This window comes from Hoplias malabaricus, chromosome 1 (genome assembly GCF_029633855.1).
Source record: "Hoplias malabaricus isolate fHopMal1 chromosome 1, fHopMal1.hap1, whole genome shotgun sequence".
NCBI lineage: Eukaryota > Metazoa > Chordata > Actinopteri > Characiformes > Erythrinidae > Hoplias > Hoplias malabaricus.
In genome coordinates, this window is record NC_089800.1 from 5936959 (window position 1) to 5956671 (window position 19713).

General features: G+C 38.5%; 1 protein-coding gene and 1 long non-coding RNA gene across 2 annotated transcripts in view; one reads left to right on the forward strand and one right to left on the reverse strand.

Moving 5' to 3' along the window:
* The window catches only part of LOC136667207 (uncharacterized), a 192409-nt gene that overhangs the window by 28960 nt on the left and 143736 nt on the right, over positions 1-19713 (forward strand). Inside the window, exon 4 of the long non-coding RNA XR_010795423.1 lies at positions 1522-1595. This is a non-coding gene — a long non-coding RNA (uncharacterized lncRNA). The remainder of the gene's footprint in view (positions 1-1521; positions 1596-19713) is intronic.
* Positions 9826-10503, reverse strand: LOC136693338 (protein rapunzel-like). Its single transcript, XM_066666750.1, has one exon. The coding sequence runs from the start codon at positions 10501-10503 to the stop codon at positions 9826-9828; it is 678 nt and encodes a 225-aa protein (XP_066522847.1).

Consider the following 19713-nt stretch of genomic DNA (forward strand, 5'->3'; position numbering starts at 1 on the left):
AGTCTCAAAAGGCATGTGGGAGACATATGTATGGAGGAAGGTGCTCTTTTCAGAGGAGATGAAAACTTTTTGGCCACCAAAGAAAAACGCTATGTCTGGCGCAAATTCAACCCATCTCAACACCATCCCCACAATGATACATGATGATGGCAGCATCATGCTGTGGGGATGTTTTTCAGCAGCAGGGACTGGGAAACTGGTCCGAGTCGAGGGGAAGATGAATAGTTTCAGTCTGTCAGTAATTTGAAAGTGGGACAGAGGTTCACCTTCCAACAGGACAATGACCCAAAGCATACTGCTAAAGCAACATGGTTTAAGGGGAAACGTGTAAATGTTTTGGCATGGCATAGTCAAAGCACAGAACTTAATCCAACTGAGAATCTGTGGTCAGACCAGACTTGAAGATTGCTGTTCACCAGCAGAAACCTTCTAACTTGAAGGAGTTGGAGCAGTTTTGCCTTGAGGAATGGGCAAAAATCCCAGTGGCAAGATGTAGCAAACTCATAGAGACTTATTCAAAGCGGTGTGCAGCTGTAATTGTCTCCAAAGTACTTATTTTAGGGGGTGAATAGTTATGCACACTGATTTTTTTCTGTCAATAACAAGAAAATACATTTTTCAAAGTTGTAGGCATGTTCTGTAAATGAAATAATGCAAATACTCAAATCATCCATTTTAATTCCAGGTTGTGAGATAGCAAAACATGAAAAATGCCACAGGTAGTGAATACTTTATCAAGTCACTGTAAGCCAAAATGTCTGCTCTAAGAAACATGGAGTCATACTGAGTTCTGCTGAGAGAAGTATACATACAGTCACCAGACAACCATACCTGAGCCTTTATAACAAGAGAATAGCTGATTTAAATTATGTCTTTTTTCTTGAGTATGTTATGGAATTATAATATTAGCCTCTATTATACCTTACATCTGCAGCACATTCTGCACTCTTTACAGACCTCTAAATGCAAAGTGATCACAGGGCGTCATCAGCACTAGAGTTTGGCCCTTCAGCAATTTGAACCAGCTCTGAGTTAATTGTTTGCACATAACGTTTAATTACTCCTTGAGCAAATGAATTTAAATTTGTTTACCTGTGCATAATACACAAGTAATGTAACATATGCTCTCACTGACTGCTGTATTACATACAACTACACTGTATCATCATGCGTTCATTTAATCAGGTCCACTTTCCAAATGTGTACAGTTTGTAGTTCTACAATTACAGATTCCAGACCCTCTATATCTCCAAATAATGCATGACATGAGGCCAGTGATTGTACAGTGAACAAGTAAATTTCCTGTAAACAAGTAAATTTCGATTTTTCCTGTGTTTAGGAAATCATGAGCTTGTGAGTAGCTGACTTTAACATTATTTACATATGATCTATTGTGCTTTAGTCTTGCCTAAAAAGCTTATTCAAATATATTATAATCAGTATCTGTAACGATTGACCATTAAGTAGTTATTTACTAAAGGTGGGGTGCTTTTTTCTTTTCTTTTTTCTTTTTTTGTGCAGGTCAAGTGCGGTCCTTTATGACGTCAGTTGAAGACTTTTTGAAGTTTCAAAGAAAATGGCTCTATCTAGAGGTGGTAAGTGGAATGGCATCATATGCCCTATCTGACGTCACACATCTGAAAACCACTGACACTGCAACGATTCTATTTATAGCATCTGCCACTTTCTCACAACAAGACCCACAAGGTCACACCTATATTTAATATTTTACCTGAGAACAAGTCTGTATTTACCTTTGCTGATATTTAGTGATGGCTGTCTTGACAAAATATTTTTTTCTTTATGAAAATAATGGACACATTTGTGTCAAGTAAATTCAGTGTATTACCCAACACTCTTTATTAACTCTTTGCATGATGAAACCATCCTATGTAAATGAAATAGTTTGACAGAGAGTGTGTTATATGTGGTTCTGCTGGTTAAAACAGAAGATCGCATTTTTTGAGGCTATATAGATCTAAAAAGGTGCTATATATTTTTTTTTCTTGAGGGATGGGTCATTTTCAGGCAACACGTGCTACTTCAAAACCTCTACAGATGCAACAAATGCATCTAGACAGCAAATCCTTCTATCGATTTCTGTAAGGGTGAGCTTGGCCTCAGCATCTATGATTTAGGGCTGCTTCTTGTTTGCCAGTGCACTGAGAAGTTTAAGAAACTGTAACTGGGAAGAAATGAGATTGAATTACAGTCGCTGAGTAGGATGAGGCGGTTACAGAAAAAAATGAATGAATGATTTTTATGTTTTGGTTAGAAGTAGACTCTAGAGGAAGGTAGATCTCCAGGACCACTGCTCTAGGGAAAACACAAAGAGTCTGATGTGAGGAAAAGGAGGCACAATCACTTGCACCTTCTCAGCACATCCTGCATCTTCTCCTGCACGTTTTTCATGTTCTCTTACCATTGCTCGCTCAAACCTTCCTCGTCATCCCTGATGATGGTGGCGTAGCCCATGAGGGCGATGAGGCCGATGCAGAAGAGGTAAGTGAGACGAGTGCAGAGGCGCTCCATCACCCTCCAGATCTCGTCCAGCACCAGGTTCACGCTTCCAAACTCTCGCTTCAAGGTCTGGATCTCTTCGTCACCGATCTGGTGGAGAACCACACAGATCAGCGAGCCCGCCACTCCAAAGATAGGGTTCACCACCGCTGCTGCTGAGGAGATTGTAGCAACACACTCCAGGACTTTCACCAGCCCTGTCTTCAGCTTGTCTTGATCCTCTAAGATCTCCAAGTCAGCCATGGCAATGATTTTTTCAGAATCCTAATATCTATAAAGAGAAGGAAATGTAGACATAAAAAATCTTGACATAATCTCAACTACTTTCAACACACTCAAACATTCACAACTCCTCAGTGTCAGTTCAGCGCTGAGATTGGTATACCACCCAAATCACACCTGCCCTGTGGAGGGTCCTGACCTGACCTGTGGGGGATAACAATGTATGCAGAGCAATAGATCAGTCTGTAATTGTAGAAATGTAAAGTACACCAATAGGATCATCCATCCATCCATCCATTATCTGTAACCGCTTATCCAATTCAGGGTCACAGTGGGTCCAGGGCTTACCTGGAATCATTGGGCGCAAGGCAGGAATACACCCTGGAGGGGACGCCAGTCCTTCACAGGGCAACACACACACTCACACATTCACTCACACACTCACTGCTACGGTCACATTTGAGTCGCCAGTCAACCTACCAACGTGTGTTTTTGGACTGTGGGAGGAAACCGGAGCACCCGGAGGAAACCCCAATAGGATCAGTGAAGCTAATAAAATGGACAGTGTGTGAAGGAACAATGTTATTTTAATGTTATGGCTGATTAGAATGGTTACTTTACGAGAAAACAATGTAAATATAGTTTGGAGCATCTTTTCACATAATGTTCAGCTTTTTAAAAAATTTGGTTAAAAAAAAGTCATTTTTATTCCATAAATATAATACTGCGCAAATGTTTGAAGATTTTTCACAAATTGCTGTATATTTGCTAAAGTCTAAATATAAAAAACAAAGGTAAAAGTATATTATATATTTTCTGATTTCTAATATTTAAAAAAAATGCAAAGAAAGAAAAATCCCACTAAAATTAGCATGTGGTTCTCAGAGTGTAAATATGGTCACTGTCCAAAGAAAACACAAGAACAAAAAATAAATAAATTAATTAATTAAACAGTAACTTTATAGAAGGAAAATACCTTCTTAACCTTCAATGGAAGTCAGTGTAAAAAAGATTTTATTCTGCGTCATTTTGGAGCATTTCTATGGGGCCGTTCAACATGAAATGTTCACACAATGTGAAGGACAGCTGCTGTTTTCAAATGATACAACAGACTAACAAATCAACAAAAGTGGAGTTATGGATGTTTTTCTTTGGGCAGTGATGATACTCGATGTACGATGAAACTGTACTTTATTCGAAAAGCAAAAAGTAAGGCGTGGTGTACCTTAAAACTATGTATCAACGGATAAAAAGTATTAAGACAATGACTAAATGACTTTGCACGTGGCATGCTGAATCACAATGTGGTGGAAAAATAGAACCAAGCTAAGAATCTTACAATCTATGTCTGTGGCTGAGCCCTTTTAGATGGTGCTGCTTTCTCGATCACTAAACTGAGCGTCTTTCTTGAAAATAATTAAGGCAGAGGTTCTCCAAACATTCTCAAACATAGGGTCTTCTTGAACTGCAAATGACACAGAGATGAAACTTAGGATTGGCTAGAAAGTAAAAAAACATTTAGAAAACATTTAGAAAATGCAAACGTAATCCAGATTAAGTATCATATCTCAGCACTTCAACTGGAAACTTGTGCAATAGCATTTAAATGGTGTTAATATCAGTCAGGAATAGTCAGTCAGCCCCCTTCCCCTCCCCCCTCTCTGTCTTTCTCTCACATGCACGCTCACAGATCACAACTGACAGACTCATGATTCAATGAATTTTGACTGGGGGGTGGACCCTCCAAAAAATCACCCGTAGCTCGAAAACTTTCCCGGGTCCAAAATAGAACGAAACATACCGTAGCGACAAGGAAAGTCTGGCGATCGAGATGGTGTAAAAATGTTTGGACTTTGAGCGAGAATTGATGGTGTAATGACGAGTTAAAAACAGGCAAAATTTTGAAATTCTGCATTCTGACCCGCTCTTAAAATACATTGAGCTCTATGTGAGTGAAACCCTCCCAAGTGTGGAACAAAAATTCATAACTCAAAAACAGTTTCAAATGATCTGCAACTTTCGTCTGCAACGATCTGAAATTTCTCTACCATTTAAAATTTGAATGAAGTCTGTAGGTGAAAGTATACGGAAGTTATGGCGAAATGTTTGGCAGAAAATTTAAAAAAAAATCATTTCAATGCATTCCTATGGGAGCATACCCATCCTCCGAACAAATGCTTATAGCTTGGAAAGATTTCCCCAAATCTGTTAACTGTATATAGCATTGCGACAAGGAGAGTCTGGGAATCGATCTGGTATAAAACATCTGCAGATTGAGTGTGAATTGAACGTGTTATGACGAATTAAAAACAGGAGAAAAATTTAGAAACCGCACTCTGAGCCGCTCTAAAAATACATTGAACTCTATGGGAGCCGAAAACCTCCCTAGTGCCGAACAAAAATTCATAACTTCAAAACCGTATTTTCAAAAATGTTCAGGTGCTAGAAAGGACAAGTGTCTATACCATTTAAAATTTAAATGAAGTTTCTAGGTGAAACTTTAAGGAAGTTATGGCGAATTGCTCGGCTAAAGAGTGAAAAAAACGGTTTTTGGGCAGAGAAGCTAGAGTGCGGTGACATCATGCACTCTAGCTGTCACCCATTCAAATGAATGGAGGGATTTTGAAGGAGGGATACAAAGGGAAGGATGAGTGCAAGAGGTCTGAAAACGGACGTGACGGGTACCAGTGCGCCCGGGCCTGACCGTCTGAAATCTCGTGTCCGTAGCTTGAAAATTGACTTGAAAAGTTAGAGCACTTTGAAAATTAATTCTATAGAAATGACTGGGGGAAAAATGGAGCGAAAAACGAGTGTAGCGGGCGAACGAGTGCGGGTATCAGCAAACTGTATACAAGCTCACATCGTCGCTATAAGACGCACGATTTCCAGGTAGAATGGAGTCGATAGCTCGAAAATTAGCTCGAGTTAAGCGGAAAAAGAAACGCGGAATAATAAGAATACTGAAAAGTAGAAGAACAATATATAAAAATAAATACATTAATTAATAAAACAGTAACTTTATAGAAGGAAAATACCTTCTTAATCTTCAATGGAAGTCAGTGTAAAAAAGATTTTATTCTGAGTCTTTTTGGAGCATTTCTATTAGGCCATTCATCATGAAATGTTCACACAATGTGAAGGACATCTGCTGTGTTCAAATGATACAACAGACTAACAAATCAACAAAAGTGGAGTTATGGATGTTTTTCTTTGGGCAGCGATGATATAACTGTTCTTAAATGAGATTTCATATATGATTCGAAAAGCAAAAATTAAGGCTTGGTGTACCTTAAATCCATGTATCAACGGATAAAAATTATTAAGACGATGACTAAATGACTTTGCACGTGGCATGCTGAACCACAGTGTGGTGGAAAAATGGAACCAAGCTAAGAATCTTACCTGTTCTATGTCTGTGGCTGAGGCCTTTTTGATGGTGCTGTTTTCCTGATCATAAAACCTGCCATCTCTCTCGAAATAATTAAGGCAGAAGTTCTTTCAAACATTCTCAAACATATATATACTACTTAGTCCTCCATTTCGCCGTGTCTGGCAAGTAAATACAAGTGGGTAGCTTATTTATATCATCCACTTTTTCCATGACTCAAAACAGTAGACAGGGCTGGTCAAAGAATATAATGGTTGCAAAATGAGAAAATACATAAAGACATTCTGTCTACATTCTTCTTAATTTTATGCAAAATTTGCTTTAAAAACAAGGGCCAGCAACATGTGTTTGTGGAGGGTGCTGCAACAGTTGAAGGAACTTGTTTTATATATATATATATATATATATATATATATATATATATATACAATGAATGGAAAATAGCTTGGAAATTGGGAAATTGGAAATTTGTGGAATTGTCCTGCAAAAAAACTACAACATGTACCAATGGAATTCTGCAGTAACCAAATATTAGTCACTGATTTTAATTATTTGCATTGTTTGAAAACAAATGCAGTAAAGATTCTTACAAATTTGTCCCACAGTTGGAAACAACAGCCAGGTTGGAAAAACTCAACAGTAACTGACAGTTTACAACAAATATACGAATATATAAAATATATAATTCCAATGACCCTCATTTAACTATGTATCTGTAACACATTCTGCACTCTTTGCACTCTGCACAGTTTATGACCATTAGAAGCAAAGTGATTATAGAGCCATCAGTATGTGAATATGGCCATTCAGCATTATGAACCAGCTGAGTCCGATGTGATGGTCATACTGTTTATTTCTTGCCCTGTGCATAATACAGGTACTGGTCATAAAATTAGAATATTTTGAAAAAGTTGATTTATTTCAGTAATTCCATTCAAAAAGTGAAACTTGTGTATTATACTTATTCATTACACACAGACTGATATATTTCAGGTGTTTATTTCTATTAATTTGATGATTATAACTAACAACTAATGAAAACCCCAAATTCAGTATCTCAGAAAATTTGAATATTACTTAAGACCAATACAAAAAAAATGATTTTTAGAAATGCTGGCCAACTGAAAAGTATGAGCATGTACAGCACTCAATACTTAGTTGGGGCTCCTTTTGCCTGAATTACTGTAGCAATGCGGCGTGGCATGGAGGTGATCAGTATGTGGCACTGCTCAGGTGTTATGAGAGCCCAGGCTGCTCTAATAGTGTCCTTCAGCTCTTTTGCATTGTTGGGTCTGGTGTATTAAATCTTCCTCTACACAATACTCCATAGATTTTCTATGGGGTTAAGGTCAGGTGAGATTGCTGGCCAATTAATAACAGGGACACCATGGTCTTTAAACCAGGTACTGGTAGCTTTGTCACTGTGTGCAGGTGATAGTCCTATTGGAAAATGAAATCTGCATCTCCATAAAGTTGGTCAACAGGAGGAAGCATTATGTGCTCTAAAACGTCCTGGTAGACCTGGTAGGCTGTGTTGACCTTGGACCTCAGAAAACACAGTGGACCAACACCAGCAGATGACATGGCACCCCAAACCATTACTGACTGTGGAAACTTTACACTGGACCTCAAGCAACGTGGATTCTGTGCCTCTCCTCTCTTTCTCCAGACTATGGGACCTTGATTTCCAAAGGAAATGCAAAATTTACTTTCATCAGAGAACAATATTTTGGATCACTCAGCAGAAGTCTAGTCCATTTTGTCCATAGCCCATGCGAGATGCTTCTGACGCAGTCACTTTTTCAAGTGTGGCATTACACAAGGAATGCGACAGCTGAAACACATGTCTTACATACGTCTGTGTGTTGGTGGTTCTTGAAGCACTGACTCCAGCTGCAGTCCAGTCCTTGTGAATCTCCCCCACATTTTTAATGGGTTTTGTTTCACAATCCTCTCCAGGGTGCGGTTATCCCTATTTGCTTGTGCACTTTTTTCTACTACATCTTTTCCTTCCCTTTGCCTCTCTATTAATGTGCTTGGACACAGAGCTCTGTGAACAGCCAGCTTCTTTAGCAGTGACTTTTGTGTCTTGCCCTGCTTGTGTAAGGTGTCAATGGTCGTCTTTTTGAAAACTGTCAAGTGATCAGTCTTCCCCATGATTGTGTAGCCTACAGAACTAGATTGAGAGACCATTTAAAGGCCTTTGCAGGTGTTTTGAGTTAATTAGATAATTAGTGTGTGGCACCAGGTGTCTTCAATATTAAACCTTTTCACAATATTCTAATTTTCTGAGATACTGAATTTGGGGTTTTCATTAGTTGTCAGTTATAATCATCAAATTAAAAGAAATAAACTCTTGAAATATATCAGTCTGTGTGTAACGAATGTGTATAATATACACGTTTCACTTTTTGAATGGAATTACTGAAATAAATCAACTTTTTCATGATATTCTAATTTTATGACCTGCACCTGTACATGAGTACTATAATATATGCTGTCGTTGGCTGCTTTATTAAATACAGCTACCCTGTATCTGCATTTCTTATTTGTTTACTCAGGTCCACTTCCCAGATAGTAGGTTATATATTTCACTGTGTAATGCATAGTGAGAGGCTGTTGATTGCATATGAAACTATATGCATCATAGAAATCTTTAGCAAAGAGGCAACAAGTAAAAGGATATTTTATCGTGTATGTGAAATAATGATAGTGACAGTTTACAGTTTCAGCACAGACCTGACCTGAGTTGCTTTTTCAAACTTTATTTACATGTCATCTCTTGAGCCTTGCCTAAAAACTTATGGAAGTATATAATAATCAATATCAGTAACTATTAACCATTAAGTATTTATCACATATTATTAGTATTAACCCCAGTGAGGGTGCTTCATTTTTTTTCTTGTTCTGCATAATGGCATTTGAAGTATGAGTTTTAAAGAGAATGGCACCATCTAGAAGCAGTAAGTGGAATGGCATCAGAGGCCCAATCTGACGTCACTGATCCGAAAACCACTGACACTGCATCGCTTCTATTTATAGCCTCTGACACTTTCTTACAACAAGACCCGCAACAAGCACATTTCTCATGTTTTAATACACATAGAAATCCCTTAAACGTGACAGAAAGGCTAGAGAAGGCCTGGAGTCGGTCCTCATGTTTATTAACTGAACACACTGAAATGATTCAATTCAGTTCAATTCAATTCACATATGCTGTTTTTCCATATCAACAAAAATATGGTATTTAACATTTTACATCAAATTAACTCTCTTTGCCCTTGTTTACACTGGCAATAAATCATCATCATCATCTTTGCTGCTTAATCCATTTCAGTGTCTCTGTGATTGACAATACATTTTTTGATGTAATAGATTTCACTGAAGAAATGATGGACACATTTAAGTAAAATCAATCAATTTTCAGAAGGTTTTTTTTCTTTTTCAGTTAATTACACAAATCAAGGCCTATTTAATTTGTGTCAAGTAAATTCAGTATAACATTTCAATGTTTTATTATGCATCATTTAATTAACCATTTGCATGTTGTATTAAACTAAACTAAAGAATGGTGAAAATGGCAGGAAAATGTACGTTTTAATTAGTTGGCACTAGACTCTTCAGGAAGGTAGATCTGCAGGACCACTGCTCTAGGGAACACACATGGATTCCAATGTGAAGAAAAGGAGAAGTGATCACTTGCACTTCCCCAGCTCTTCCTTCATTTTCTCCTGCACCGCTATCATATTCTTGGTCCATTCCTTGCTCAAACCTTCCTCGTCGTCCCCAATGATGGCGGCGTGGCCCATGAGGGCGATGAGGCCAATGCAGAAGAGGTAAGTGAGGCGAGTGCAGAGGCACTCCATCACCTTCTTGTCTCCATGGCAGTGGGTCATGTACACCTCCAGGATGGGTTTGCTGAAGAGCTTGCGTTTCCCCATCACACCATCGTACAGCGTGTGCAGGTTCTGGTCGCCCATGTCGTTGGCGAAGCTCTCCACAAAGTCGTCTTTCTTGCGCTGCTGCTGCTCAGGTTTCGCCTCCACGATCTCCATGAACTTGCGGAACTTGTTGCGGATGTTCTCCTCCACGCGGCCGTACTGGTTGTCCAGCGTCTCCTTCTTAATCTGCATCAGGGTGCTTCGGTTCTGCTGCGAGATCTCATCCAGTGCCCGGTTCATGCTGCTGAACTCTCGCTTCAGAGTCTGGATCTCTTCATCATCGATCTGGTGGAGAAACACGCGGATCAGCGAGCCAGCCACTCCGAAGATAGGGTTCACCACTGCTGCTGCTGAGGAGATTGCAGCAACACACTCCAGGACTTTCACCAGCCCTGTCTTCAGCTTGTTTTTATCCTCTAAGAAGTCAGCCATGGCAAACAGAGCTCTCCAAAGTTTTAATGTCCAAAAGAAGAGGAAAGGCCACAATACACATACAAATGTAGTCATTCCCTGAGGATGATCAACCACCCAAATGATACCTGCCCTATGGTGGTCCTGTCAGTTGAAGAACAGGGTGAAAGAGGGCTAACAAAATATGCAGAGAAACTGATTGTAATTGTAAAACTACAAAGTGCACCTATACAGTGAAGCTGACAAACTGAACAATGAGTGTAGAAACAGGTTATTTTAAATATTATGGCTAATTTGTGTATTTTGTATGGAAGCCCTGAAGGTCAAGCTGAATAACAAAAAAATGTATGTATGTTCCTGAGACTAAGTTCCACGGTATTTATTTTTTCTGCCTGTTATACACACCAAAAATGATTGAATAAATGTTTCTAGCATCACCTGTAAAATTTCAGCCATCAAAAGCATAATAATTTTTTCCTTCTAGTGAGGTGTGCTTGAGGGTTAAAAAAAAAAAAGATAACATTTAGCATGCCCTTCCAGCGTTGTCCATCAGGGATTATAAAAAAATCTCATACCCTGATGAAAAGGAAGAAAATATATTTTGAGGCACTAGGTGCTAAGAATTAGCATGCTGTACCAGCTCTGACCACAAGGGTCAACTCCATACAGCACCCAGAGCAACACGACCAAACTGGTTGTCATACAGCCACAGGAGAGACAAAAGCTGCGTTCCAAAGCCTAGGCTGCAGCCAAGGTAGAATGTGTCCTTGGTAGGTATGAAGACTCATTCTTAGTAACCCGATTATACATATGGAGCGGTCTAAGGAGGCTGCGCCGTGACATAACCGCACAGGTCTTATATGCCTTGAAGCACTAACATTACTAAGTTAAAATAAGTTGTATTTGCTTATTAATATTATCCTTTTTAATATTATTCTGAAGGTCTGTTTTTCGCAGTGTCTGGTTTATTTTCTCCAATGTGTCATACGTGTGCAGAGAATAGTGGGTAACTGATGGCCACAAAGGATCCATCTGTTGCATCCTTCAAATCGCTCCGATAGTAGGCTGCATTTCTCGGCTGTGTACGATCCTTCACATTGGAGCAGCTTTCTGTGTTGTAGTGGCTGTAGGCTTTGGAATGCAGCTACATTGTTCAGCTGTTCTTAAGAACTGGGTATGAGGGGAAAAAATTTTATTCCCTGCTGGTCAAAGCTGGAAGAGCATGCTAAATATTAGCCTTTTTTAAAAAACTTCAGGTGCACCTCAGTATATGGAAAAAAGTTATCATACTTCTGATGGCTAAAATTGTAAAAGTGATGCTAGAAATATTTTATCAACAGTTTTTGGTGTGTATAACAGGCAGAAAAAAATATAAATAATGTGGAACTTAGTCTCAGGAATATATGTTAAACTTTTTTATTCAACTTAATTTTGTCTCTCCTACCTGGTATCGGCAGAAAGTTTACTTTACAAGAGAAGAAAATAAGTTGTTAATCTATAACTGAATTCCATGGAAGAATATTTTTTTCCAAGTAATTTAGAGCAATCCTATAGATCATTGTATTATTTCATTTTCACAAAATATTCAGCCTGCATTATCTATATGTGTTTAAAAAAATAATCAAAACTACAAAATGACATATGCAAGATTTTTAGCAAATATGTGACCCTCTAAATACAATGCTGGACAATGCTAAATATAATTACCTGACTAAATTATACATACATATATATATTTGCAGATCATATTTGCAGATTTCTTAATCAAAATAAATGATTACATTTACAAACTTTTTAATGCACAAATAGATATTTATTTGCTAAAGTTATGATATTTCATAAAATAAAACATACAACAAAGCATACTTTATCCATCCATCCATCCATTATCTGTAACCGCTTATCCAATTTAGGGTCGCGGGGGGTCCAGAGCCTACCTGGAATCATTGGGCGCAAGGCGGGAATACACCCTGGAGGGGACACCAGTCCTTCACAGGGCAACACAGACACACACACATTCACACCTAGGGACACTTTCGAGTCGCCAATCCACCTGCAACGTGTGTTTTTGGACTGTGGGAGGAAACCGGAGCACCCGGAGGAAACCCACGCGGACACGGGGAGAACACACCAACTCCTCACAGACAGTCACCCGGAGTGGGAATCGAACCCACAACCTCCAGGCCCCTGGAGCTGTGTGACTGCGACAGTACCTGCTGCGCCACCGTGCCGCCCAGCATACTTTATATTTTATTCTAATATATTAAATGTGCAAATACTAAAGTGCCCTAAAATTAGAAATTTAGAAAATGAAATGAGAAAATTAGAAAAATTTGCTCATGTATTTCCCAAGATTTTGCAATGTATTTCCAATTGCACTAAAATTAGATTACACAAGAAAAGCACAAAAATAAAGCTTGGTTTATCTTAAAACCATGTTTTAAGACATAAAATTATCAAGACTTTGACAAAATGACTACATTAGGCATGCTGATTGACAGAGTTAAGAGAAAATGGAGCCAAGGTCATCATCTTACATGATTTATGTCTGTAAAAGGTCTGAGCCCTTTCTGATGGTGTTGTTTTAGATATATATAGACATCTATCTTTCAATAATACTAAAGTTCTCCAAACATTCTCAGATATCAGATTATATATAGTCTTGTTGAACTGCTGATGAAACACAATTTAAAGCTTATGATTGGCTAGAAAGTAAAAGCTTACCGTATTTGGACTACCATAATGCGAGACTTTGAAATGTTCTGTTACTTACAAAAACAGGCCTCTTGAGTGCCTACAGTGGTTGGTTCAAGCAAAACATGCAGAAACAGCGTTACTTGTCCAGCTAAAGTGAGTAGCCCAACCACAATGAACAAGACCAGTATGCACCAAAGAATACTGGAATTTATTCAGAGATTTTCACAATAGCTGTGTAATAGTATAGTTTCTTATTAGATCAACTGGAATATTACACAGCTAATGTGGAAATCTCTGAATCTGTATCTTAATTCCATATTTTCAGAAGAAGTGGCCAATATATATAAATTAAACATTAAAACACGTATCTCCCAAAATATCAACTTTACAGGAGATGAAAAAATACCTTCTTAACATTCAAAGGAAGTCAGTGTAAAAAGATTTTTATTCCAAGTCATTTTGGAGCATTTCTATCCATCCATCAAGAAATTTGAAAGTCAATGCTGTGTGCAAAATCCACAAAAATTGAGATGTTTTTAATTGGACAGTGGCAATATATAATATTGGCCACTTCTTCTGAAATGAATGACAATAAAATGTTGATTGTTTCACTTTGCTGCTGCAACCTTTTTACTTTTCTGCAAAGTGGTTTGGAGATGAATATGTTTTATTTTCTGTCATAAGAAATTTGACATTTAGACTTTTAATCTTCATAAATTTTACTGACAAGTTTAACAGCCAGGTAGAACTCAGAGATGTTTCCTGGTGCCAGAAAGTCTCAGAGTCCACGGATAAGAGGTTGGATTAGGCGGTGCCCTGGTTTATCGGAAAATTAAAAGAGTTGAGTCAGTTGTAAACAGTCCAAGGAAACTGACCAGCATGATTGATGGGATGGGCAGAGCCGTTGGCACACAGACTGGGACTGTGAGTAGAAGCTTGGATTCCATCAAGCTCAAGCTCCCATGTTTTGTTGCTTAAATTATTACCAAATTATGTGTAAAATGAATTACTAATGTCAAAAACTATATTATATCAAATGTTTATCATTCATACTTTCACGTTATTAATATAAAACACTAAAACAGACACGTCTCAATTAGACAAAAGGTCCAATCTCTGATTGTGAATTTTTTGCACATTTGTGCAGTGAAACAACACAACATCAACAAAACATCAGTCAATAAAATATAAGTTTGCAATATAAAAAGATAAAGCAGCATCCAGGTGACAGTCTGATGTTGTCTTATAAACAGAGGCAGCCATCGCTCCAGGCATGTGTGCTCACTGCACTCTAGTGTTTACTAGTGTTTGTGTAAATATGTGTTTCACTGCATGGATTGGGCTAAATGTGGAGAACAAATTCCTTCCTGTGTGCAAGCTCAGTGGCCAATAAAGTGATCTAATTCTAATTGGTAGGTGGATTGGAGACTCAAAAGTGTGAGTGTGTGTTGCCCTGTGAAGGCAACATAAATTCAAGCCAGTGATATATTTCCATGGTTATTTTTTAGAGGTATAGGTCATCAGCAATATAAGGCCGATATGGAATAGATGAGAGCATCTGGTCTCCATCACTTTTCTGTTCTTGTCACAATGCTCCAAATACTCTTTCAGCAGGGGCCTTCCAAAGACAGATCTAGTCCCCATGATGCCATCCAAGCTCGGGTCTCTCTTGTCCCTTTCATAGATCTTCTCAAGTAATGGCTTGTGTTTTTGGGGTCCACCTTGACTCTCTCCACCAATGTGTTGAAGGCTTTGTACTCGTACTTGTTGAAAGTTTCGTTGACCTCACCAGCAGGTCTGCTCAAAGTATGATTTGAGGATTTAGTATTCAGATAAACAAATTGATAACGGTCAGACAAATAGGATCTGAACCAAGAGAGGGCAGATCCTTTTATTCCTACCATATTTTTCAGCCTATCAAGTCGCATCACATGATCTATAGTATCAAACGCTGTGCTAAGGTCAAGTAGTACCAGAATAGAGATACAGCCCTTATCAAGTGAAAGGATAAGGATACAGCCCTTATCAAGTGAAACAGCTCTTATTAGAGCTGTTTCTTGCTGATTTGGTCTAAATCCAAACTGAAAAATGTCATGAATGTCATTGTTTTGTAGGTAAGAGCACAACTGCTGTGACATGACTTCTTTCTAGAATCTTAGCAATAAAAGAGAGGTTTTTAGTGGCAATTAGATTTGTGCTAAAAAGGAACCTAGGGTTGTCTTCATTGTTTTCTATAAGAGAAGAGATGTACTGTGATTTGGCTTTAGATAAGGCATGTTTGAAATCGGTAAAGCTGTGCTGCCTTGCAATTCGGAAACATTTTAGTTTTGTGTGTCTCCATTTAGGTTCATGGTTACAAGCAGCCAGTTTTAAGACATGTGTGCTGTTACTGTACCATGGCACAAGCCTTTTCTCTCAAAATGCTTTGGTCTTCACTGGTGCAACACTTTCTAAGTTTGTACACAGTAAAGTTTGTAGATTGTGTCAATGTCTCAAGGTCATTAGGGTGAGTTGGAAAAGAAATGGTGATAAGGTCTGGACAGTGTTGTCTTTTAAAATTTGTTCTTTTGTTCCTGCTTTCGTCGCTGGAAGTTGTTTTTCTGCTGGCAAGTTGTTTCTTGAAAATAGGAGAGGAGACTCGAAAAGTTGAGACGAAAATGAAGTTTATTGGGTGCGCATGGGTCTCTTCCTAAACAAGTCTGAAACTCTCTCTGTACAATACCCTTTTAAGAATAACACAGTGATCCTCCCACCCTTAACCACACCTAATCAATTACCATAGCAATCAGGTTAACAGAAATGGAGAACCCCTGCTGTGTTGGGACATCCAGTCTGTCTTCAGCTTGGCCCAAATGGTTGGAACAAAAGGCACCCCATGGTAATTACATTATACAAAGTCACCAAGGTGGTTGCATCCTGAATTATCTTAGAGTTCGTGTGAGGAAGAGAGTGTAAGAAAAATTATTTTCAACAACAGTTATTGATAAAATCATTAACAGCTGAGGTTGTTATAGTGCACTTTCTAATATAGTGTGGCTGTGGAGAGATATCATGGATTAAAGCAGTTTCATATATGATTAGATGGTGATCAGAGATGGTCTCATGTAGCGAGAGATTAGATAGATTCTCTATCGCAATGCACCGCAATGCACAGTGTTAACACTAGGTCCAATGTGTGTTTGCATTGATGAGTGGACCCGAAAACATTCTGAGTGAATCCTAGCTCATTCAAGTGGATCATGATCCTTCTCAAAGTGAATATTGAAATCACCAACAATTAAAGCCTTTTATGAAACGATAACTAAGCTTGAGAGAAAATCAGCAAATTCACAAAGAAATTCTGTATAAGGGCCAGGAGGACGACAGATTGTGATGAGCATAAAAGAGTGCTGTATTTTTGATGCAGTAACTTTAAGAGTAGGCACTTCAAAGGACTTAGCATCATAACCAGAATTTTTGTTGTGTCTATGGTAGGGTGATTAATTGTGGCTACACCACCACCATGACCAGATGTTCGTGGGCAACTGTAATAGCAGAAGCCAGGGGGAGTGGACTCATTCAGGGCAATGTATTAATTGGGTTTAGCCCATGTGTCACAGAGACATCATGCATAAAGTTTGTTTTCAGTAATAATATCACTGACAATGAGTGATTTAGATGCTAGAGATTATATATTTAAAAGCCCTAATTTAATACTGGAGGTGCTGAAACTTTGCGTTCGCTGAAGTGCGTTGGTGTTAATTCTAATTAGGCAAAAACTTATTTTTGGCCGTCTGTGATAACAAGCTTTGCGGGGATCAAACACAGTATAAGTGCTGAAAAATTTATTAGTGTTAATCAGAGTGGGTGATATGGACATGCTACTCATCATACTAACAGCAGAGAGATGGTCGGGTGGAACATTAGGAACTTTAATATTACTTACCTGCTCGCTATTCAGTCCACCTACCTGACTGATCTGACTGGGAAAAACCAGTCAGTCCCAGCGCAGAACCACCTCAATGTTCTCAGAGCTACAGATCCTAGGCGGCTCGGATGAAGCCCATCCCAACAATACAGGGCTGGACGCTCATGAAAGCACTCCCACTTGTCGACGTAGTGCCGCACCATAATAATGCTCATTTAACCATACCCTTTTGTCTTAACATTAATTTTTTATAATTACAGCAGACAAACATGCTTAAATATTAAATATGACACACCATGGCTGGCCAAATTCAACTGGTAAATGGTATTATAACAAAGAGCTTTTTCCAGTTTCCAAATTAATATGTGCACATTTGTTTGCAGGCCACAGCAATGTTCTTGTCACTTCTTAACCGTATTAAACATAAAAAAGCTTTCCTCAAAGCCTTTTGCTATAACAATGGTAGCATACAGCCTTTAAAATTTTGCTATGATCTGAAAAAATGTGCGTGTCCACATTTATAAAGTGCCATCCAAGGAGTGACACACAACACATGCTAAACATTTATTAACAAACATGGATGTTACAATTCTGCGATCAAGTCCTGAGTAATGGACACTGAGATTAGTAACAGTGACTAATAAGATTAATATATGATATGTTAGTATACAAGCTAAAGAATACATGTTTCCATATTTGCAGAAATTTCTAGAAAGTTGCAAACAGAAAAAAACAATTAAATCCATGGGAATGTAGCCTCCCATTTGCCATGGATATGGAGGTATCACTGTATTAGCAGCTGTTAGAATGGCTTACATACGGAAGGATATATAATCATGTACTGTAATTAACAGCAAAGTGTTGTAAGTGTAATATATATAATTATGTTGCGCCTGCTGCTTTAAGCAGTGGCAATACTATACTAAGCAATACTATTTTTCAGTATTCTTATTATTCCTCGTTTCCTTGTCTGCTTAACTCATCCCGCAGTTTCGCTCGTTCACCCGATACACTCGTTTTTCGCTCCGTTTTTCCCCAGTCATTTCTATGGAATTAATTTTCAAAGTGCTCTAACTTCCAAGCTACGGACACGAGCTTTCAGACAGTCGGGCCCAGGCGCACCAGGACCCGTCACGTCCGTTTTGAGACCTCTTGCACTCATCCTTCCTTTCAATATCCCTCCATTCATTTGAATGGGTGACAGCTAGAGTGCGTGATGTCACCGCACTCTAGCTTCTCTGCCCGAAAACCGTTTTTTCACTTTTTAGCCGAACAATTTGCCATAACTTCCTAATAGTTTCACCTAGAAACTTCATTTAAATTTTAAATGGTAGAGACACTTGTCCTTTCTAGCACCTGAACATTTTTGAAAATACGGTTTTTGAGTTATGAATTTTTGTTCGGCACTAGGCAGGGTTTCAGCTCCCATAGAGAGAATTTATTTTTAGAGCGGCTCAGAGTGCAGTTTAGAAATTCTTCTCCTGTTTTTATCTTGTCATAACACGCTCAATTCACACTCAATCTGCAGATGTTTTATACCAGATTGATCCCCAGACTCTCCTTGTCACAACGGTATATACAGTTAAGTGATTTGGGAAAATCTTTCTGAGCTATAAGCATTTGTTTGGAGGATGTGTACACTCCCATAGGAATGCATTGAAATGATTTTTTTTCTTTTTCAATTTTGTGCCAAACATTTTTCCATAACTTCCTTATACTTTCACCTACAGACTTCATTTAAATTTTAAATGGTAGGGAAATTTCCCCCTTTCTCACACATGTAAGTTTCAGATATAATAAATAAAATACTATAAAATATATAAAAAATACTCTTTTTGAGTTATAAATTTTTGTTCCACACTTGGGAGGGTTGCACTCTCATAGACCTCAATGTATTTTAAGAGCGGGTCGGAACGCAGAATTTCAAAGTTTTGCCTGTTTTTAACTCGTCATTACACCATCAATTCTCGCTCAAAGTGCAAAAACATCTCGATCGCCAGACTTTACTTGTCGCTATGGTTTGTTTTGTTCTGTCTGTCAGTTGTGTTCTGTGAGCGTGCGTGTGAGAGAGAGACAGAGAGGGGGGAGGGGAAGGGGGCAGAAGGAGAGATGGAGGGGGAGAGGTGTGAAGGGCAGAGAAATACATCGGCAGTCTCTAAGACTTTAAGGTCACTTTTAAGGTGGACGTCTTAATTATCCAGGGTTTCTTAAGGTGGAATTTTTTAAAAATACCTTGTTCAAAATATACTGGCTGTTTTTTCAAAATTTTTACCTTTATTTACAGTGGTCATTTTTAAATGTGGATATCTCAGTACAATTCCGGGTTTCTTAAGGTGGAATTGTTTTTAAAGGTGGAATTCTAAATTTATCATTTTTCATTCACGGCCTACGGAGCTCCATAGAGTCCAATGTAAACTGCTGTAGGAGACTGCTCTCTTAACATCCCACTACCAACAGCTTAGCAGTCAACTCCTTCACCATAGCGTCACCTAGGGATCCACGCGTTTACCGTATAGATGGCCTCACTTTAAGCGGGAAAGACGCGGATCGGGGGGACGGGGGTTTCTGCGGCTCAACATCTCGCGTTTCCTCCTGGAAATGCAGACCTCTAGTTATTTATTTATATT

Excerpts from the sequence above, each read along its gene's own strand:
- LOC136693338 (XM_066666750.1), bottom strand. The coding sequence starts at position 10,503 with ATGGCTGACTTCTTAGAGGATAAAAACAAGCTGAAGACAGGGCTGGTG.